This window comes from Oppia nitens, unplaced genomic scaffold (genome assembly GCF_028296485.1).
Source record: "Oppia nitens isolate AA-2021 unplaced genomic scaffold, nextdenovo-longstitch-racon4-pilon3 scaffold33_pilon_pilon_pilon, whole genome shotgun sequence".
NCBI classification, from domain to species: domain Eukaryota; kingdom Metazoa; phylum Arthropoda; class Arachnida; order Sarcoptiformes; family Oppiidae; genus Oppia; species Oppia nitens.
The window spans coordinates 122,513-145,776 of record NW_026533214.1 but is presented as its reverse complement, the minus strand read 5'-3'; the positions used below and the strand labels follow the sequence as shown (position 1 = coordinate 145,776).

General features: G+C 26.9%; 5 protein-coding genes across 5 annotated transcripts; 3 read left to right on the top strand and 2 right to left on the bottom strand.

Annotated features, from left to right (window-relative positions):
- Positions 1-25: 25 nt before the first annotated feature.
- Positions 26-7,388, top strand: LOC128956821 (uncharacterized). The gene is made up of 12 exons (XM_054302534.1): positions 26-194; positions 819-992; positions 1,286-1,370; positions 1,513-1,677; positions 1,742-2,316; positions 2,713-3,000; positions 4,063-4,325; positions 4,399-4,668; positions 4,749-4,800; positions 4,949-5,136; positions 6,120-6,314; positions 7,011-7,388. Exons 1-12 carry the CDS (start codon positions 26-28, stop codon positions 7,386-7,388), a joined length of 2,802 nt encoding a protein of 933 aa, XP_054158509.1.
- Positions 7,389-8,265: 877 nt separating this feature from the next.
- Positions 8,266-10,941, top strand: LOC128956820 (carboxypeptidase Q-like; the record flags this gene model as incomplete). The annotated part of the gene is made up of 6 exons (XM_054302532.1): positions 8,266-8,604; positions 9,048-9,317; positions 9,643-9,694; positions 9,808-10,007; positions 10,076-10,270; positions 10,558-10,941. Coding segments are annotated over 6 exons (1,440 nt in total), but the record flags the coding sequence as incomplete, so codon positions are not given.
- A 276-nt stretch (positions 10,942-11,217) lies between these two features.
- LOC128956819 (steroid 17-alpha-hydroxylase/17,20 lyase-like) lies at positions 11,218-13,713 on the bottom strand. The gene is made up of 3 exons (XM_054302531.1): positions 13,218-13,713; positions 11,478-11,756; positions 11,218-11,222 (listed from the first exon to the last, which is right to left on the bottom strand). Exons 1-3 carry the CDS (start codon positions 13,711-13,713, stop codon positions 11,218-11,220), a joined length of 780 nt encoding a protein of 259 aa, XP_054158506.1.
- A 2,763-nt stretch (positions 13,714-16,476) lies between these two features.
- Positions 16,477-18,565, top strand: LOC128956818 (carboxypeptidase Q-like). Its single transcript, XM_054302530.1, has 5 exons — positions 16,477-16,741; positions 17,069-17,120; positions 17,234-17,433; positions 17,501-17,695; positions 18,182-18,565. The coding sequence occupies exons 1-5, from the start codon at positions 16,631-16,633 to the stop codon at positions 18,563-18,565; spliced, it is 942 nt and encodes a 313-aa protein (XP_054158505.1). The 5' UTR covers positions 16,477-16,630.
- Positions 18,566-19,059: 494 nt separating this feature from the next.
- LOC128956816 (cytochrome P450 1A1-like) lies at positions 19,060-22,542 on the bottom strand (the record flags this gene model as incomplete). The annotated part of the gene is made up of 6 exons (XM_054302529.1): positions 22,413-22,542; positions 22,080-22,253; positions 21,817-21,901; positions 21,490-21,654; positions 20,844-21,418; positions 19,060-19,391 (listed from the first exon to the last, which is right to left on the bottom strand). Coding segments are annotated over exons 2-6 (1,299 nt in total), but the record flags the coding sequence as incomplete, so codon positions are not given.
- Between the last annotated feature and the right edge of the window lie 722 nt (positions 22,543-23,264).

Sequence of the window (23,264 nt, the reverse complement as noted above, 5' to 3'; positions counted from 1 at the left end):
TTTTGTAATCAAATACTAAAAAATAATGTCCGTATTAACACAATTATTGATGTCAATCATATCGGATAATATATGGACAACAATAACCAGTTTACTAATTGTATTAGTAGTCTATAAATTGGCAAAATTTTATTATCGCTACTACAGTCTACCTCCCGGTCCATTTCCATTACCGATTGTCGGCAATTTGTTAGGTTTGTATAATAAATACTGTACTTATTTTTTTTATAATAATTTATATTACATGCACAAACATTATACATGTTATACATCTTAATTAGTTTTACTTAAATTAATATTTTATTTATTATTTTTTTTACAAAACTAAACTAATATTGAAAATAGCATTTAGATCTAAACAATTTTGGGAGACTAGTTTATACCAGGGTTGCTAATAGTTTTCAGGGTGGGGGTATAGGGAGTGTAAAATGACAAAATTTTAGAAAAAGCTTAGGGGATATGGGAGTGGGGGTGAAAATTTTTATTGCATTTTTCTCACTAAATTCTCACTAAATTCTCACTAAATTCTCACTAAATTCTCACTAAATTCTCACTAAATTCTCACTAAATTCTCACTAAATTCTCACTAAATTCTCACTAAATTCTCACTAAATTCTCACTAAATTCTCACTAAATTCTCACTAAATTCTCACTAAATTCTCACTAAATTCTCACTAAATTCCCTAAAAATTCCGAATAAAATCCCAATAGTTTTCTAATAATTTCCCAATAAATTTCACATATACATACATATCTTAATTAATTTTACTTAAATTATTATTTTATTTTTGAATAATAATAAACTTGATGATTGATAGCATTTAGATCTAAACAATTTTGGGAGATTAGTTTGAGAAATATTGCCAAAAATTATGGTCCAGTTTTTACATTACATTTGGGTAATACTCCGTACATAATAATAACAGACGTAGACATTGGTAGACAAACGTTTGGTAAACAAAGTGTTTTGGGAAGACCTGACAGTTATTTACGTAATTAATTATTATTATTAATTATTATTATTAATTATTATTATTAATTATTATTATTAATTATTATTATTAATTATTATTATTAATTATTATTATTAATTATTATTATTAATTATTATTATTAATTATTATTATTAATTATTATTATTAATTATTATTATTAATTATTATTATTAATTATTATTATTAATTATTATTATTAATTATTATTATTAATTATTATTATTAATTATTATTATTAATTATTATTATTAATTATTATTATTAATTATTACTAATATTATTATTGTCAGGCAAATTTTTTAAAAACGATATCATTTTTGCCGATTACAGTCAACATTGGGAAGTACTTAGGCGTGTGGCGCACTCGGCCGTACAGTACGTATAATATAATAAAATTAATAATAATTAATAATAATTAATAATAATAATAATAAATTATAATAATTATTATTATATATTATCTACCGTATATAAATACTTTTAAATATTATCAATTTATTATTAAATTGATTCGTAGAAAATATTCAGTTAATGAACGATTAGTTAACGTAGCGGTCGATTGTGTGGACAAAACAGTGCAAACAATTTTGGAAACCGAGGGTCCAAACAAACCAATCGATCCATTCAATTATCTATATCTAATGTATCTAAATATAATGGCAACCAGTTGTTTCAGTCAAAAGTATAATTAAAATTTTTTTTAAAAATCACAATATATTTATATAATAATAATAATTTATTAATAGCTATAATATTGATGACCCGGAATTCCAACAAATCAAATACGGTTTCAAAGATTTTGGCATTGAATTTGGTTTGCGATCATTCTTATGGGAAATTTCCGCAATTATCCGATGGTTTGATAGGAAATCTGTTCAAAAATATGATAAAATATTTACAGATTTACGTCAATTATTTAGATATAACTATTTGTTACATTTGAATGATTACGATTCCCAAATTGAACGTGACTTTTGCGATGCCCTGATTGGCGCCAAAAACGATTCAATACGTGAGGCTAAACAATCGGCAACGTATCTGACCGATGATAATCTAGTTATGGCTGTATTTGATTTGTTTATTGCCGGTACCGACTCGTCATATCTGACTTTATTATGGTCACTGTTGTTATTAGCCTACTATCCGGACGTTCAGCAAAAGTTACGCAAAGAAATTGAGTCCATAATTGGCGACCGAATGCCATCCCATGACGATAGACAACGATGTCATTATGTGATGGCATTTATGGCCGAAATATTGAGATACAAAAATCCTGGACCAACCGGTTTCTTTCATAAGGCAATGACTACCTGTAAAATAGGTAATCATTAACACACATACAAAYACATACATACACATACACATACACATACACATACACATACACATACACATACACATACACATACACATACACATACACATACACATACACATACACATACACATACACATACACATACACATACACATACACATACACATACACATACACATACACATACACATACACATACACATACACATACACATACACATACACATACACATACACATACACATACACATACACATACACATACACATACACATACACATACACATACACATACACATACACATACACATACACATACACATACACATACACATACACATACACATACACATACACATACAMATACTCAGTATATTAATTATATTAAATGTATTTTAGGCGACTATACAATACCTGAAGGTATGGCTGTGTTTGTATATCAAGGATTTATTTTATTAGACGACAAAAATTTTGAAAATCCCGACACTTTCAAACCCGAACGTTTCATCGACAGTGACGGCCATTATATGACTACCCGTTCCCCAGCATTCATACCGTTCGGTGTCGGACGTCGTTCATGTGTTGGCGAAAAGTTGGCAATCGCTGACTATTTTCTTGTTTTAGTCCGATTTCTACAATTAACACAAAACTATGACATTGTTTTGGACAGTCATCACGGTTTGGATGGTAACTACAATTCCAATCTATATGTCAATCCTAAAAAATATACAATTATTTTGAAGCCGAAATTAAATAATAAATGATATATAAGATAAATACTAAATATTATTATTAATAATAATTATTATTATACAGTAATCCGTTTATTATATAAATGATTAAAATTTTTATTTTTTATTTATAATTATTTACATATGATAGTAGTATAGCACAATAAATAAATAAATTTTTTAAAAATAATTATAAAACATTTTTCAAATATAAATTTTATTATAATTTTAAATAAAGTATTTTATTTTTAAAGATATCAAAAATAATAACATGATATACAAAATAATAAAAATAGATTTTAAATATATCTCAATATATAATATATTTAAACAATTATATAGATGTATAATATACAGTAAAATATTATGAATATAATTATACAATAAAATTTTTAATCAATAAGTTTTTTAATTGTATAAAATTATTATTATATTATTTATAAATTATAATAAAAATAAAACATTTGATTAAATAATAATTAATCTTTAATTTGATTGTTTTGTGTTATACTTATTTATTTATAACTATAACTTATTTAACTTTGTAATTTACAGTATGTTATTTTATTTTATTTTTTATAAAAAAAACTAATAACTAATTATGAAATATACAATTATTATTTTATTTTCTCTATAATAACTTGTTTTTTTTTATAAAATGCATTATAAATTATTTTTTAAATTAAATTAAGACATGTCATTCAATTATTCAGTAATTTATATATATTATTATATAATTAAAATACAATAAAATTAAATTAAATTACAAAACTATTTAATTTATATTATTTAAGAAATAATAATAAATTTTTATTATTAAGATATTAGTTAAGTAATAATTATTTTATTTTTTTTTAAATAATTTTAATATACAGTAATATTAAGATATTTTTTTATTTTGTTAAAAAAATGCAAACAATATTTTATAGTTTACTAATTATAACAGTCATATTCAGCTATTATGACACTAGTGTTGTTGAATTAATTAATAATTCAAAATTATTTAATCCAAAAATATGTAAATCATTGCCCCATTTCAATGGTAAACTGCGTCAACAGATTAGATCCCTGTCCAGTGATATTCAACGGATCATCGACTATGTGGTCAATGGTCGGGATAGTGGCCAAACGTATGCCGAGTTAGCAAAGTTTGTCGACTGGTTTGGACCGAGACTGGTCGGTACCAGTAGTCTAGAGTCGTCTATCGACTATATGGTTGACCGATTGAAACGGGAACGACATGATAAAGTTTATACGGAAAATGTTATCGTTCCTGTTTGGGTACTAATACTAACTGTCCTCTAAATTTTATATATAATACAAATACTAAACACACTATGTTTGTTATACATAGACACGTGGCCGGGAATGGGCACAAATGGTTAGTCCGCGAATCCAAACGCTAAACATATTGAGTTTGGGCTCAAGTATCGGTACCAATGGATCAGTACTTACCGGTGATGTTATTGTTGTCAAATCGTTTGCTGAACTAAATAGACGATCGCATGAAATCAGGGGAAAGTTTGTTGTCTATAACTATGATTTCAATAGTTATGATAAATCAATTGATTATAGAGTTCATGGAGCCAGTCGTGCCTCAAAGTACGGTGCTATCGGTGCACTGGTATGTAATTATTGGACTTTATTATATAAATTAGTTTAGATTTATTTTTTTTAATTTAAATAATAATTTTTTACTAATAGATCCGATCGGTTACACCATTTTCAATTAACTCACCGCATACGGGTGCTCAATGTAAGTATAGTATTATTATTATTATATACTACTACTACTACTACTATTACTACTACTACAACTACTACTACTATTACAACTACTACTACTACTACTACTACTAGTTTTAGATTAATTAATTTAAAAAATATATATATTTATTGTTTAGCTTACGATAATAATGTACGGAAAATACCGGCCGTCAGTATTACCGTAGAAGATGCCGAACTGTTTGGTCGACTGGCTGGCCGTGGAGTCAACATTACGGTCAGTCTATCAATGGAGGCCCGTATGGATGCGGATCGGGTATCGAGAAATACTGTCAGCGAAATTACCGGTTCAACTAAACCAGATGAGGTTAGAGATAGATAGAGATAGAGATAGAGATAGAGATAGAGATAGAGATAGAGATAGAGATAGAGATAGAGATAGAGATAGAGATAGAGATAGAGATAGAGATAGAGATAGAGATAGAGATAGAGATAGAGATAGAGATAGAGATAGAGATAGAGATAGAGATAGAGATAGAGATAGAGATAGAGATAGAGATAGAGATAGAGATAGAGATAGAGATAGAGATAGAGATAGAGATAGAGATAGAGATAGAGATACTGTACTATAATAACGACTGGCCCAACACCTATTATCTTTTTAAAAATAACGCTATTTCTATACTTTAAATAAAAGCAAAAATATTTTAATGTAGATTTAGTGTGGGGTAGTTGGCGTTTATTATTTTTAAAAAATAAATTTTAAAAAATCAAAATTGCGGCTGTACATAACATAACTAAAATTATACTAAAAGTTAAATAGGTATAAATATTCTATTTAAAAAATTTTGGTTATCATGTCAGTGTAAATGGATATAGATACTTGTTTGATAAATAGAAAAAAATTTGTCAAAAATTAAGCCAATGTTTAGTTATGAATTTTTAAAAATATTATAATTTACAAAATTTTAAATTTTATTATTAATTAAAAATTTTTAAGTTCTTTCTAGTTTTAATGATAATGTTTAAGAAACTAATTGTATTTTTAACAATAATTAAAATTTTATTAAAAATATATAGTATAACTTTTTCGTGAAAAACTACACAAATATTCTATAGAATATGTTAGAAAAGTTTCGAAAAAAATTGACTTGCAACTTTGTAAATTTATTGCCATAAAATGGCGCCAATTTAAAAATTAAATTTAATAAAATATGAAATCCCATGTATTCATAAATAAGATATATATTTTTAAAATAAATTTCAATTAATAATTTTTGAAATAAATGGTGTATTTTGAAAATAACTCTTGATGAGCCACCCGTTATTAATAGTTCTGTATATAAATAGGTAGTACTAGTATCGGGTCATCTGGACTCATGGGACGTAGGACAGGGAGCCATGGATGACGGCGGCGGTGCATTCATATCGTGGCGGGCACTGTCGGTCATCAAAAAACTTGGTCTACGACCCAAACGTACGGTACAATCGGTTTTGTGGACGGGAGAGGAAATGGGACTCATAGGTGTTCAACAATACACACAGGTATGTAATCAACAACAAACAAACAAAAACTGTCAAATAAATCGTTAGTAAATCTTATATAATAATAATAATAACACATATACACACATACATACATACACACATATATATAAATACATATATATAGTATATATACACACATAAACATACATATACACACCTACATACACACAAACAAACACATACATATATATATATATATATATATATATATATATATATACACATATAAACATACATATATACATACATATACATACATATACATACACATACATACACATACACATACACATACACATACACATACACATACACATACACATACACATACACATACACATACACATACACATACACATACACATACACATACACATACACATACACATACACATACACATACATACACATACATACACATACAGACACATACATATACACACCTACATACATGCATATATATATATAAACATACATACTGTATACATACACACTCAGTGTTCAATAAAATTTATAATAAATTATGTATTTATAATATACTGTACATCTACTTTATTATACTGTATATATTAATAATTAAATTATTATTATTATTATTATTATTATTATTATTATTATTATTATTATTATTATTATTATTATTATTATTATTATTATTATTATTATTATTATAATTATTATTAATAATAATAGAAACATATCAATGAGTTAAACAAAATAAGTATAGCTATGGAGTCGGATAGCGGAACATTTGCGCCGACGGGTATAACCTATTCGGGCCGAAACCCGACCGCACAGTGTATTGTCAACGAATTGCTTAGACTATTGAAACCCATAAACGCCAGTCAGTTGACAATTGGTGGCATTGATGGTATAGATATTGAACTATTGGTCGATAAGGGTGTTCCCGGCGCTAGTCTGGACACTAGTAATGACCGATACTTTTACTATCATCACTCGTCGGGCGATACGATGTCGATGATGTCGACCCGACAACTGGACTTATGTACGGCTGTTTGGGCGGCCATTGCCTACGGGTTGGCCTCAATCGATGACCAATTGCCCCGATAGTAATAACCGTAATAAATCTTACATTGATTTTTTATACACAATAAAATAATACTACTATTAAGTTATAATTTTATTATTATTTTATTTTTTTAAGTTATTTTTTTTAAATATTTTTTGTTCAATTACTTTTAGCGTTTTAAGTTTCAATAATAACTAAATAATTATATAATTATTATAAGTGTTTAAATTAATAATAAAATTTTTAAATAAAATAAATTTATTTTTTTTGTATATTGTAAATTATTTAATTTTAAAAAATATTATTATATATAATAATAAAAATTATTTTAAGTTATTTATTTTGTTACCTAATTTATTTATTTTTAAATATATTTTAATTATTTTATAATATAATATTTAGTTAAAGCTACAGATTTTATTAATAATTTTTTTTTTATTTAAATACAATACAAATTCATTAACAATTAATGTTTAATAAATTTATTTAATTACAATATATGTAAGAATTTAGTTATATCTAATTTATATTTTAAAAACAAAAATATTTAATTAATTTATAGTAATTTTTTGTTTATTAATAATACATGTATATAATTATTTTATTATTATTAATAATTTGACTATATTTTTAAAAATTAATTTAATAATTATATTATTAATTAAACAAAAAATAAAGATTATATTAATTTACATATAATTTAGTAAAAGAAAAAATATTTAATAAAATCTAACTTTCATTTTGAATTTATATCGTAATTAAAATACATAAATATCTAATAAAACTATTAATTAATTAATTTTTTTAAATAATTAGTATTTTCCTTAATATTATTATTATTATTATACAAATATTAAACATTTTTTAACAATAAAAATAATAATGAAATTAATTGTTTTAATAAGTTTACTAATAATTACAGTCAAATCCAATGTCTTAGTCACCAATAATAGTACTGATCATCCAATACATCCATTTGATTCATTAATATGTAAATCATTGCCCGATTTCAATGGTCGAGTCCGGCAACAGATTACATCCCTGTCCGCTGATATCCAGAAAATCATTGACTATGTAGTCAATGGTCGGGACAGTGGCGTAACCTATAAAGAGTTGGCTAAATTTGTCGACCAATTTGCCCATCGATTTACTGGTAGCCCTACACTGGAAAAATCAATTGACTATATGGTCGACCATCTATTGAAACAGGAAAAACATGATAGAGTCTATACGGAAAATGTTACCGTTCCTATTTGGGTATATTATATTTATACTTTATACAATATATATAGTATATAAAACTGTCCTCAAAAATTAATTATATTTGTATAATATTTGACACATGTTTTTTGGTTTTTGGTTTTTGATTGTCTATTGATTTTTATTACATACATACATACATACTGTACATACATTCATACAAACATACACACATACATGCACACAAACACACATATATACACACATACATACACACCATACAAACACACATACAAATACAAATACAAACACACATAAAAATACACATACAAACACACATGCAAACACACATACATACATATATCTACACATACATACATATATCTACACATACATACATATATCTACACATACATACATATATCTACACATACATACATATATCTACACATACATACATATATCTACACATACATACATATATCTACACATACATACAGACACGTGGCAAGGAATGGGCAAAATTGGTTAGTCCTTATGAAAAACCATTAAAAATATTAAGCAGTGGTTTCAGTTTGGGTACCAATGGATCAGTACTTACCGGTGATGTTATTGTTGTCAAATCGTTTGATGAACTAGAGCTTAGATCGTGTGAAGTGATGGGAAAGTTTGTTGTCTATAATTATGATTGGATTAGTTTTCCGGATGCAGTCAAATATCGTAAACTAGGTGCCAGTCTAGCTGAACAATTAGGTGCTATCGGTGCACTGGTATGTACTGTACTATATACTATAGTATAAGGCGTGGTTCACATATTACGTTTGCACTTTTTAAGAGATCTAGACACCCTCCCTCCCCTATGCTAGCAATTGTTTCGCATGTCACTAACCGCTACCCCCTCCCCCACCACAAAAAATAAAATATTATCTAAATGCGAACGTTCTTAAAGACTCTACCCCACCCCTCCCCCTCGTTCGCAAAAGTTCGCTTTGGCCAACCCCCCCCCACACCCCTCAAGTTCGAACGTAATATGCGAACCACGCCTAAACAGTATATATATAATTTTATATTTATTAATAAATTACTAATCAATAGATACGATCGGTAACACCGTTTTCAGGTGACGTACCGCACACTGGCTGTCTATGTAAGTAAAAAAATGATATTATAATACAGCTATCAATATATGACAATAATTATTAATAATTTTTTATTAAAAAAAATAAAAAATAATAATTGAAATGTTTTTTAATTAAAAAGCCTACGATAATAATACTAATAGTTTACCGAAAATACCGTCGGCTAGTATTACGGTAGAAGATGCCGAACTGTTTGGTCGATTGGCCGCCCGTGGAGTCAACATTACGGTCAGTCTGTCAATGGAGGCCCGTATTGATGGTTCGGACGGTATGTCCCGGAATACTGTCAGCGAGATTACCGGTTCAACCAAACCGGATGAGGTTTGCGTGGGGAATGGGAGGGGGAGGGGGTTATTATAAAAGCATATGTAAACTAACCTAAATTATAGATAGTACTTGTAACGGGACAACTAGACTCATGGGACGTAGGACAGGGAGCCATGGATAACGGAGGAGCGGCATTCATCGCGTGGCGGGCACTGTCGGTCATCAAAAAACTCGGTTTGAGACCTAAACGTACGGTACGGTCGGTGCTGTGGACGGGCGAAGAAATGGGTTACTACGGGGTTAAACAGTATAGTCAGGTATATATATATATATATATATACTGTATATATAGTATATACTGTATATCCCGTTACACTATTTTCTACTTTTTTAAAACTAAACAAATTAATTAAATGATAAAAAGTTATGTATTATATCTATATATATATTGAATATATTCAATATATCTAATGAATATATATTGAATATATCTATTGAATATATCTATTGAATATATCTATATTTTGTATATATCTATATATTCAATATTTATTTATTTATAAATATTTATATATATATATATATATATATACGGTATATATAGAAACACATAAATGAGTTAAACAAAATCAGTGTAGCTATGGAATCGGTTAGCGGTACGTTCAAGCCAACTGGCCTGACCTATAGGGGCCAAAATACGACCGCCAAGTGTATACTAAATGAAATATTGCAGTCCATGAAACCAATAAATGCAACACAATTGCTGATCGACGACAACATTGACGGTGCTCTAGATATTAGATATTTGATGGAAAAAGATATACCCGGCCTAAGTCTGGACACACCTAACGACCAATACTATCGCTATCATCACTCGATCGGCGACACTATGCAAGTGCTGAACACCAGGGAACTGGACTTATGTACAGCCGTATGGACGGCCATTGTCTATGTGTTGGCCACAATTGATGATCAATTACCCAGATAATTTTATATATATACATATAATATACTGTACATATAGATTATATAATTGAATTGAATATTTGGAATTTAAAGATAATTTAATAATTTAATACTATATAATTAAAAATTTTAGCTTGATAAATTTTTTTTTTGGTTTTATTTATTTAATTTTTTAAATTTATAATAAATATTCTAATAATGTAAAATTAAATATTGTATAATATATATATATTAACTTGTTATATTAAACAATTATTGCTTTGTTATACATTATAATATTTTATTTATTTTATTTCTACTAGTCTATATGTGTTATTATATTTATCATGGTACTTATTCATATTATTATTATAATAACTAAAAAATTCATATATATATATATATAATATAAAGTTAATCATTGATATATAAGTTATATATATATATATATATACTGTATAATAATAAAACTATATATGATATTATACGTGATTATTATTTATATTTATTTCGGTTTTAAAATAATTGTAAATTTTTGTGGATTGACTACTAAAACGGAATTAGAGTCGCCATCAAAACCGTGATGACTGTCCAAAACAATGTCATAGTTTTGTGTTAATTGTAGAAATCGGACCAAAACCAGAAAAAAGTCAGCGATTGCCAACTTTTCGCCAACACATGAACGACGTCCGACACCGAACGGTATGAATGCTGGGGAACGGGTTGTCATATAATGGCCGTCACTGTCGATGAAACGTTCGGGTTTGAAAGTGTCGGGATTTTCAAAATTTTTGTCGTCTAATAAAATAAATCCTTGATATACAAACACTGCCATACCTTTAGGTATAGTATAGTCGCCTAAATTATATATTTTTTTAAAAATAAATACTGTTAATATACTGGTTATATTTATTTAAAATAAATTTTATCATTTAATTAATGTATATTTATCTATACTGTATGTATTTGTATGTATGTGTGTGTATGTGTGTGTATGTGTGTGTGTGTGTGTATGTGTGTGTATGTGTGTGTATGTGTGTGTATGTGTGTGTATGTGTGTGTATGTGTGTGTATGTGTGTGTATATGTGTGTATGTGTGTGTATGTGTGTGTATGTGTGTATGTGTGTATGTGTGTATGTGTGTATGTGTGTATGTGTGTATTTGTGTGTATTTGTGTGTATTTGTGTGTGTGTGTGTGTTTGTATATTTGTTTATGTGTTTGTATGTATGTGTTTGTATGTATGTGTTTGTATGTATGTGTTTGTATGAGTGTTTATGTGTTTGTATGTGTGTGTTTGTATGTGTGTTTATGTGTTTGTATGTGTGTTTATGTGTTTGTATGTGTTTGTATGAGTGTKTATGTGTTTGTATGTGTGTTTATGTGTTTGTATGTGTGTGTTTGTATGTGTGTTTATGTGTTTGTATGTGTGTTTATGTGTTTGTATGTGTGTTTATGTGTTTGTATGTGTGTTTATGTGTTTGTATGTGTGTTTATGTGTTTGTATGTGTGTTTATGTGTTTGTATGTGTGTTTATGTGTTTGTATGTGTTTGTATGAGTGTTTATGTGTTTGTATGTGTGTTTATGTGTTTGTATGTGTGTTTATGTGTTTGTATGTGTTTGTATGAGTGTTTATGTGTTTGTATGTGTGTGTTTGTATGTGTGTTTATGTGTTTGTATGTGTGTTTATGTGTTTGTATGTGTGTTTATGTGTTTGTATGTGTGTTTATGTGTTTGTATGTGTGTTTATGTGTTTGTATGTGTTTGTATGTGTGTTTATGTGTTTGTATGTGTGTTTATGTGTTTGTATGTGTGTTTATGTGTTTGTATGTGTTTGTATGAGTGTTTATGTGTTTGTATGTGTGTGTTTGTATGTGTGTTTATGTGTTTGTATGTGTGTTTATGTGTTTGTATGTGTGTTTATGTGTTTGTATGTGTGTTTATGTGTTTGTATGTGTGTTTATGTGTTTGTATGTGTTTGTATGAGTGTTTATGTGTTTGTATGTGTGTTTATGTGTTTGTATGTGTGTTTATGTGTTTGTATGTGTTTGTATGAGTGTTTATGTGTTTGTATGTGTGTTTATGTGTTTGTATGTGTTTGTATGAGTGTTTATGTGTTTGTATGTGTGTTTATGTGTTTGTATGTGTGTTTATGTGTTTGTATGTGTTTGTATGAGTGTTTATGTGTTTGTATGTGTGTGTTTGTATGTGTGTTTATGTGTTTGTATGTGTGTTTATGTGTTTGTATGTGTGTTTATGTGTTTGTATGTGTATATATATATATATATATTTGTGTGTATGTACTCTATTAATGATTACCAATTTTACTGGTAGTCATTGTCTTATGAAAGACACCCATTGGTCCGACATTTTTGTATCTCAACGTTTCGGACATAAATGCCATCACATAATGACATCGTTGTCTATCGTCATGCGTTGGAATTCGGTCGCCAATTAAGGACTCAATTTCTTTGCGTAACTTTTGCTGAACGTCCGGATAATAGGCTAATAACATCAGTGACCATAGAAATGTGGTCAACGATGTATCGGTACCGGCATAAAACAAGTCAAATACAGCCATAACAATATTATCATCGGTCAGATACGTTGCCGAATCTTTAGCCTCACGTATGGCATCGTTTTTGGCGGCTATTAGAGCGTCGCAAAAGTCACGTTCAATGCCGGAATCGTAATCATTAAAATGTGCTAAATATTTATCGACCAATAATTGAATTAAATCTTTAGTTAGTTTTGTATATTTTTTAACAGTTTTCCTATCAATCCATCGGATAATTGCCGAAAATTCCCATAACATAGCTCTCGGTCCAAACGATTCGCTAAAATCTTTGAAAACGTATTTGATTTGTTTGAATTCCGGATCATCATTATTATAGCTATTAATAATATAAATAATAATTTTTATTATATAGATATTTCGTGATTTTTGTTGTTGATTTAAATATACTTTTGACCGAAACAACTGGTTGCCAATATATTTAGATACATTAGATATACATAATTGAATGGATCGATTGGTTTGTTTGGACCCTCTTTTTCTAAAATTTTTTTCACCGTTTTGTCCACACAATCGACGGCTACGTTAACTAATCGTTCATTAGTTGAATATTTTCTGAAACAATTTAATCATAAAGTATAATATTTAAAATAATTTTTATAACTTTTATAATTAATTATTATTAATTATTATTAATTATTAATAATTATTATTAATTATTAATAATTATTATTAATTATTAATAATTATTATTAATTATTATCTTATCACACGTACTGTACGGCCGAGTGCGCCACACGTCTAAGTACTTCCCAATGTTGACTGTAATCGGCAAAAATGATATCGTTTTTAAAAAATGTGCCTAATAAAAAAATAATAATAATTAAAAATAATATTAATAATAATTAAAAATAATATTAATAATAATTAAAAATAATATTAATAATAATTAAAAATAATATTAATAATAATTAAAAATAATATTAAAAATAATTAAAAATAATATTAATAATAATAAAAAAATTACTAAAATTAATTACCAAAATAACTGTCAGGTCTTCCCAAAAAATTTTGTTTACCAAACGCTTCTCTACCAATGTCTACGTCTGTTATTAATATGTACGGAGTATTACCCAAATGTAATGTAAATACTGGACCATATTTTTTGGCAATACTTCTCATACTAGTCTCCCAAAAATCTTTAGTTCTAAATGCTATTTTTTAATCATCAAGTTTAGTTTTGTTTTTTAAAAAAAATCAAAATATTAATTTTGAGTAAAATTAATTAATATATATTTTAATATATAATAATAATATATGTAAGTGCATATAAAATAAATTATTTAAAAAAAAATTATTAATTATTATTACAAACCCAACAAATTGCCGATCAATGGCAATGGAAATGGACCGGGAGGTAGACAGTAGTAGTAACGGTAATAAAATGCTACCAATTTATAGACTACTAATGCAATTAGTAAACTGGTTATTGTTGACCATATATTATCGTAAATAATTGAAATCAATAGTTCTGTTAATACAGACATGATTTTTGTTTGTGTGTGTTTGACAACAAAAATATTTCCTTATTTATACAAAAAAATAAATAATAAAATTTAAGTTTAGAATAATTATTTATATTTTTGAAATTTAATATATATAACAAAATTATCAATTTTAATATATATTTAATTATTGTTACAATAATATACCAAATAGTGATAGTTAGTATTAGTTACTTATATTAGTATATATTTTATTTTTTTAATATAGATTTTTTTATAAAAAAAAATATTTTAACCCAACTTCTAAAAGATGTATACGTAAACTGAATTCTTATATATGAGTTCTTAAATATTTGAGTAAATTTTGATTTTAAGATTATTTTTTTTGTTGTTGTGTAATATTTTATCTAAAAAAATGCTAATATAAATAGTTAAAATAATGCTGTTTAATGTTTATAATAAATAAAAATTAAAAACTTTAATATACATCTATGAAATAGTATAGAATTTTCTATAAAATTGTTCTTTTTTTTTATTTATTTAAATAATTTTCTAATAAGATAGTAGTATTCAATTAAAACCATGACATATTTCTAACTATTATATATTAGGCTCTATCTTAAAATCAGACCAAAATCGACTCCAGACTGTATGTCTAATGGATCATCAGACCCTTATTAGATCGGCATCGGAGTTGTATCTGACTCGTATAAAACCCTTCATAAGACCCCCCTCATAAGACCCACCCCCATTAGACCTCCAACATAGCCAATAGATTTAAAAAATAATTAAATTAAATTTAAAAAATATCAATTTAATTAATATTGATTGATATAAAATTTAATATATATATATATATGTAAAATTATAATATATATTAAAATATATCAATTAAAATATCCAAAATTTGTTTAGCCGTCCTTGCTACTTTAACTCTTAATTAATTTTTTTAAAATCTAATGGTTCTGATGGGGGTGGAGGGGGGGTTCTTATGGGGTTTTATACGAGTCTGATGCCAATCTATAATAATAGTATGATCCATCAGACTTGAAACATGAGTCGCGTTTGGTSTGATTTTAAGATAGAGCCACTAAATTACTGTAATAATAAATATTTTCTTGTCATTAAGTTATTTCAAAAAATAAATAAATATTATTTTAACTGAAATTTATTACCTCCTATGAGTTAATTAACATAGTTTTTTTGTTGTATTAACAATATTATTTTAGCTTAAAATTATTAATGATTAGCTTTATAATAAATAAAATAATAATAATAATACTGTTAAAAATTTACTATACGCTACTCTTTGAATCTTTTTAAATATATATTTTAAAAATATTTATGTTTTTAATAAAATTTATGTTTAATATTAATAAATCTAAATTTTATAAAAATTATTAAAAGAAAAATAGTTTAATAAAAAAACTTAAATAAATAAATTTTAATAATTTTTTAATAAATTTTCGAAAAATATCTACACATACATACATATATCTACACATACATACATATATCTACACATACATACATATATCTACACATACATACAGACACGTGGCAAGGAATGGGCAAAATTGGTTAGTCCTTATGAAAAACCATTAAAAATATTAAGCAGTGGTTTCAGTTTGGGTACCAATGGATCAGTACTTACCGGTGATGTTATTGTTGTCAAATCGTTTGATGAACTAGAGCTTAGATCGTGTGAAGTGATGGGAAAGTTTGTTGTCTATAATTATGATTGGATTAGTTTTCCGGATGCAGTCAAATATCGTAAACTAGGTGCCAGTCTAGCTGAACAATTAGGTGCTATCGGTGCACTGGTATGTACTGTACTATATACTATAGTATAAGGCGTGGTTCACATATTACGTTTGCACTTTTTAAGAGATCTAGACACCCTCCCTCCCCTATGCTAGCAATTGTTTCGCATGTCACTAACCGCTACCCCCTCCCCCACCACAAAAAATAAAATATTATCTAAATGCGAACGTTCTTAAAGACTCTACCCCACCCCTCCCCCTCGTTCGCAAAAGTTCGCTTTGGCCAACCCCCCCCCCCACTCCCCTCAAGTTCGAACGTAATATGCGAACCACGCCTAAACAGTATATATATAATTTTATATTTATTAATAAATTACTAATCAATAGATACGATCGGTAACACCGTTTTCAGGTGACGTACCGCACACTGGCTGTCTATGTAAGTAAAAAAATGATATTATAATACAGCTATCAATATATGACAATAATTATTAATAATTTTTTATTAAAAAAAATAAAAAATAATAATTGAAATGTTTTTTAATTAAAAAGCCTACGATAATAATACTAATAGTTTACCGAAAATACCGTCGGCTAGTATTACGGTAGAAGATGCCGAACTGTTTGGTCGATTGGCCGCCCGTGGAGTCAACATTACGGTCAGTCTGTCAATGGAGGCCCGTATTGATGGTTCGGACGGTATGTCCCGGAATACTGTCAGCGAGATTACCGGTTCAACCAAACCGGATGAGGTTTGCGTGGGGAATGGGAGGGGAGGGGGTTATTATAAAAGCATATGTAAACTAACCTAAATTATAGATAGTACTTGTAACGGGACAACTAGACTCATGGGACGTAGGACAGGGAGCCATGGATAACGGAGGAGCGGCATTCATCGCGTGGCGGGCACTGTCGGTCATCAAAAAACTCGGTTTGAGACCTAAACGTACGGTACGGTCGGTGCTGTGGACGGGCGAAGAAATGGGTTACTACGGGGTTAAACAGTATAGTCAGGTATATATATATATATATATATACTGTATATATAGTATATACTGTATATCCCGTTACACTATTTTCTACTTTTTTAAAACTAAACAAATTAATTAAATGATAATAAGTTATATATCTATATATATATTGAATATATTGAATATATTGAATATATTGAATATATTGAATATATTGAATATATTGAATATATTGAATATATTGAATATATTGAATATATTGAATATATTGAATATATTGAATATATTGAATATATTGAATATATTGAATATATTGAATATATTGAATATATTATATTGATATAATATTTGAATATATTGAATATATTGAATATATTGAATATATTGAATATATTGAATATATTGAATATATTGAATATATTGAATATATTGAATATATTGAATATATCTATATTTTGTATATATCTATATATTCAATATTTATTTATTTATAAATATTTATATATATATATATATACGGTATTTATAGAAACACATAAATGAGTTAAACAAAATCAGTGTAGCTATGGAATCGGTTAGCGGTACGTTCAAACCAACTGGCCTGACCTATAGGGGCCAAAATACGACCGCCAAGTGTATACTAAATGAAATATTGCAGTCCATGAAACCAATAAATGCAACACAATTGCTGATCGACGACAACATTGACGGTGCTCTAGATATTAGATATTTGATGGAAAAAGATATACCCGGCCTAAGTCTGGACACACCTAACGACCAATACTATCGCTATCATCACTCGATCGGCGACACTATGCAAGTGCTGAACACCCGGGAACTGGACTTATGTACAGCCGTATGGACGGCCATTGTCTATGTGTTGGCCACAATTGATGATCAATTACCCAGATAATTTTWTATATATATATATATATACATTTAATATACTGTACATATAGAGTATATAATTGAATTGAATATTTGGAATTTAAAGATAATCAAATAATTTAATACTATATAATTAAAAATTTTAGCTTGATAAAAATTTTTTTGGTTTTATTTATTTAATTTTTTAAATTTATAATAAATAGTTTTAATAATGTAAAATTAAATTTGTATAATATATATATATTAACTTGTTATATTAAACAATTATTGCTTTGTTATACATTATAATATTTTATTTATTTTATTTCTACTAGTCTATATGTGTTATTATATTTATCATGGTACTTATTCATATTATTATTATAATAACTAAAAAATTCATATATATATATATATAATATAAAGTTAATCATTGATATATAAGTTATATATATATATATATATATACTGTATAATAATAAAACTATATATGATATTATACGTGATTATTATTTATATTTATTTCGGTTTTAAAATAATTGTAAATTTTTGTGGATTGACTACTAAAACGGAATTAGAGTCGCCATCAAAACCGTGATGACTGTCCAAAACAATGTCATAGTTTTGTGTTAATTGTAGAAATCGGACCAAAACCAGAAAAAAGTCAGCGATTGCCAACTTTTCGCCAACACATGAACGACGTCCGACACCGAACGGTATGAATGCTGGGGAACGGGTTGTCATATAATGGCCGTCACTGTCGATGAAACGTTCGGGTTTGAAAGTGTCGGGATTTTCAAAATTTTTGTCGTCTAATAAAATAAATCCTTGATATACAAACACTGCCATACCTTTAGGTATAGTATAGTCGCCTAAATTATATATTTTTTTAAAAATAAATACTGTTAATATACTGGTTATATTTATTTAAAATAAATTTTATCATTTAATTAATGTATATTTATCTATACTGTATGTATTTGTATGTATGTGTGTGTATGTGTGTGTATGTGTGTGTATGTGTGTGTATGTGTGTGTATGTGTGTGTATGTGTGTGTATGTGTGTGTATGTGTGTGTATGTGTGTGTATATGTGTGTATGTGTGTGTATGTGTGTGTATGTGTGTATGTGTGTATGTGTGTATGTGTGTATGTGTGTATGTGTGTATTTGTGTGTATTTGTGTGTATTTGTGTGTGTGTGTGTGTTTGTATATTTGTTTATGTGTTTGTATGTATGTGTTTGTATGTATGTGTTTGTATGTATGTGTTTGTATGAGTGTTTATGTGTTTGTATGTGTGTGTTTGTATGTGTGTTTATGTGTTTGTATGTGTGTTTATGTGTTTGTATGTGTTTGTATGWGTGTTTATGTGTTTGTATGTGTGTTTATGTGTTTGTATGTGTGTGTTTGTATGTGTGTTTATGTGTTTGTATGTGTGTTTATGTGTTTGTATGTGTGTTTATGTGTTTGTATGTGTGTTTATGTGTTTGTATGTGTGTTTATGTGTTTGTATGTGTGTTTATGTGTTTGTATGTGTGTTTATGTGTTTGTATGTGTTTGTATGAGTGTTTATGTGTTTGTATGTGTGTTTATGTGTTTGTATGTGTGTTTATGTGTTTGTATGTGTTTGTATGAGTGTTTATGTGTTTGTATGTGTGTGTTTGTATGTGTGTTTATGTGTTTGTATGTGTGTTTATGTGTTTGTATGTGTGTTTATGTGTTTGTATGTGTGTTTATGTGTTTGTATGTGTGTTTATGTGTTTGTATGTGTTTGTATGTGTGTTTATGTGTTTGTATGTGTGTTTATGTGTTTGTATGTGTGTTTATGTGTTTGTATGTGTTTGTATGAGTGTTTATGTGTTTGTATGTGTGTGTTTGTATGTGTGTTTATGTGTTTGTATGTGTGTTTATGTGTTTGTATGTGTGTTTATGTGTTTGTATGTGTGTTTATGTGTTTGTATGTGTTTGTATGAGTGTTTATGTGTTTGTATGTGTGTTTATGTGTTTGTATGTGTGTTTATGTGTTTGTATGTGTTTGTATGTGTGTTTATGTGTTTGTATGTGTGTTTATGTTGTATGTGTGTTGTTGTGTATGTGTTTGTATGAGTGTTTATGTGTTTGTATGTGTGTTTATGTGTTTGTATGTGTGTTTATGTGTTTGTATGTGTTTGTATGTGTTTATGTGTTTGTATGTGTGTGTTTGTATGTGTGTTTATGTGTTTGTATGTGTGTTTATGTGTTTGTGTGTTTATGTGTGTTTATGTGTTTGTATGTGTATATATATATATATATATATATGTGTGTATGTACTCTATTAATGATTACCAATTTTACTGGTAGTCATTGTCTTATGAAAGACACCCATTGGTCCGACATTTTTGTATCTCAACGTTTCGGACATAAATGCCATCACATAATGACATCGTTGTCTATCGTCATGCGTTGGAATTCGGTCGCCAATTAAGGACTCAATTTCTTTGCGTAACTTTTGCTGAACGTCCGGATAATAGGCTAATAACATCAGTGACCATAGAAATGTGGTCAACGATGTATCGGTACCGGCATAAAACAAGTCAAATACAGCCATAACAATATTATCATCGGTCAGATACGTTGCCGAATCTTTAGCCTCACGTATGGCATCGTTTTTGGCGGCTATTAGAGCGTCGCAAAAGTCACGTTCAATGCCGGAATCGTAATCATTAAAATGTGCTAAATATTTATCGACCAATAATTGAATTAAATCTTTAGTTAGTTTTGTATATTTTTTAACAGTTTTCCTATCAATCCATCGGATAATTGCCGAAAATTCCCATAACATAGCTCTCGGTCCAAACGATTCGCTAAAATCTTTGAAAACGTATTTGATTTGTTTGAATTCCGGATCATCATTATTATAGCTATTAATAATATAAATAATAATTTTTATTATATAGATATTTCGTGATTTTTGTTGTTGATTTAAATATACTTTTGACCGAAACAACTGGTTGCCAATATATTTAGATACATTAGATATACATAATTGAATGGATCGATTGGTTTGTTTGGACCCTCTTTTTCTAAAATTTTTTTCACCGTTTTGTCCACACAATCGACGGCTACGTTAACTAATCGTTCATTAGTTGAATATTTTCTGAAACAATTTAATCATAAAGTATAATATTTAAAATAATTTTTATAACTTTTATAATTAATTATTATTAATTATTATTAATTATTAATAATTATTATTAATTATTAATAATTATTATTAATTATTAATAATTATTATTAATTATTATCTTATCACACGTACTGTACGGCCGAGTGCGCCACACGTCTAAGTACTTCCCAATGTTGACTGTAATCGGCAAAAATGATATCGTTTTTAAAAAATGTGCCTAATAAAAAAATAATAATAATTAAAAATAATATTAATAATAATTAAAAATAATATTAATAATAATTAAAAATAATATTAATAATAATTAAAAATAATATTAATAATAATTAAAAATAATATTAAAAATAATTAAAAATAATATTAATAATAATAAAAAAATTACTAAAATTAATTACCAAAATAACTGTCAGGTCTTCCCAAAAAATTTTGTTTACCAAACGCTTCTCTACCAATGTCTACGTCTGTTATTAATATGTACGGAGTATTACCCAAATGTAATGTAAATACTGGACCATATTTTTTGGCAATACTTCTCATACTAGTCTCCCAAAAATCTTTAGTTCTAAATGCTATTTTTTAATCATCAAGTTTAGTTTTGTTTTTTAAAAAAATCAAAATATTAATTTTGAGTAAAATTAATTAATATATATTTTAATATATAATAATAATATATGTAAGTGCATATAAAATAAATTATTTAAAAAAAATTATTAATTATTATTACAAACCCAACAAATTGCCGATCAATGGCAATGGAAATGGACCGGGAGGTAGACAGTAGTAGTAACGGTAATAAAATGCTACCAATTTATAGACTACTAATGCAATTAGTAAACTGGTTATTGTTGACCATATATTATCGTAAATAATTGAAATCAATAGTTCTGTTAATACAGACATGATTTTTGTTTGTGTGATTACAAAAATATTTTATTTTTTTTTATATAATAATATAAAAATAAAATATTATTAGTAAGTTAAGAATAATTAAAATTAGGTTTTTAATTTAAAAATAAAATAAGAAAATAATACAACAAAAATATTTCCTTATTTATAAAAAATAAATAAATAATAAAATTTAAGTTTAGAATAATTATTTATATTTTTGAAATTTAATATATATAACAAAATTATCAATTTTAATATATATTTAATTATTGTTACAATAATATACCAAATAGTGATAGTTAGTATTAGTTACTTATATTAGTATATATTTTATTTTTTTAATATAGATTTTTTTATAAAAAAAAATATTTTAACCCAACTTCTAAAAGATGTATACGTAAACTGAATTCTTATATATGAGTTCTTAAATATTTGAGTAAATTTTGATTTTAAGATTATTTTTTTTGTTGTTGTGTAATATTTTATCTAAAAAAATGCTAATATAAATAGTTAAAATAATGCTGTTTAATGTTTATAATAAATAAAAATTAAAAACTTTAATATACATCTATGAAATAGTATAGAATTTTCTATAAAATTGTTCTTTTTTTTATTTATTTAAATAATTTTCTAATAAGATAGTAGTATTCAATTAAAACCATGACATATTTCTAACTATTATATATTAGGCT

Coding starts and splice junctions, on each gene's coding strand:
- LOC128956821 (XM_054302534.1), top strand. CDS start 26: ATGTCCGTATTAACACAATTATTGATGTCAATCATATCGGATAATATA. Junction 195..818: donor GATTGTCGGCAATTTGTTAG/GTTTGTATAATA, acceptor GATGATTGATAG/CATTTAGATCTAAACAATTT. Junction 4,326..4,398: donor ATGTTATCGTTCCTGTTTGG/GTACTAATACTA, acceptor TGTTATACATAG/ACACGTGGCCGGGAATGGGC.
- LOC128956819 (XM_054302531.1), bottom strand. CDS start 13,713: ATGTTATGGGAATTTTCGGCAATTATCCGATGGATTGATAGGAAAACT. Junction 11,757..13,217: donor AATGACTACCAGTAAAATTG/GTAATCATTAAT, acceptor TATATAATTTAG/GCGACTATACTATACCTAAA.
- LOC128956818 (XM_054302530.1), top strand. CDS start 16,631: ATGGGAAAGTTTGTTGTCTATAATTATGATTGGATTAGTTTTCCGGAT. Junction 17,121..17,233: donor ACCGCACACTGGCTGTCTAT/GTAAGTAAAAAA, acceptor TTAATTAAAAAG/CCTACGATAATAATACTAAT. Junction 17,696..18,181: donor GGGTTAAACAGTATAGTCAG/GTATATATATAT, acceptor CGGTATTTATAG/AAACACATAAATGAGTTAAA.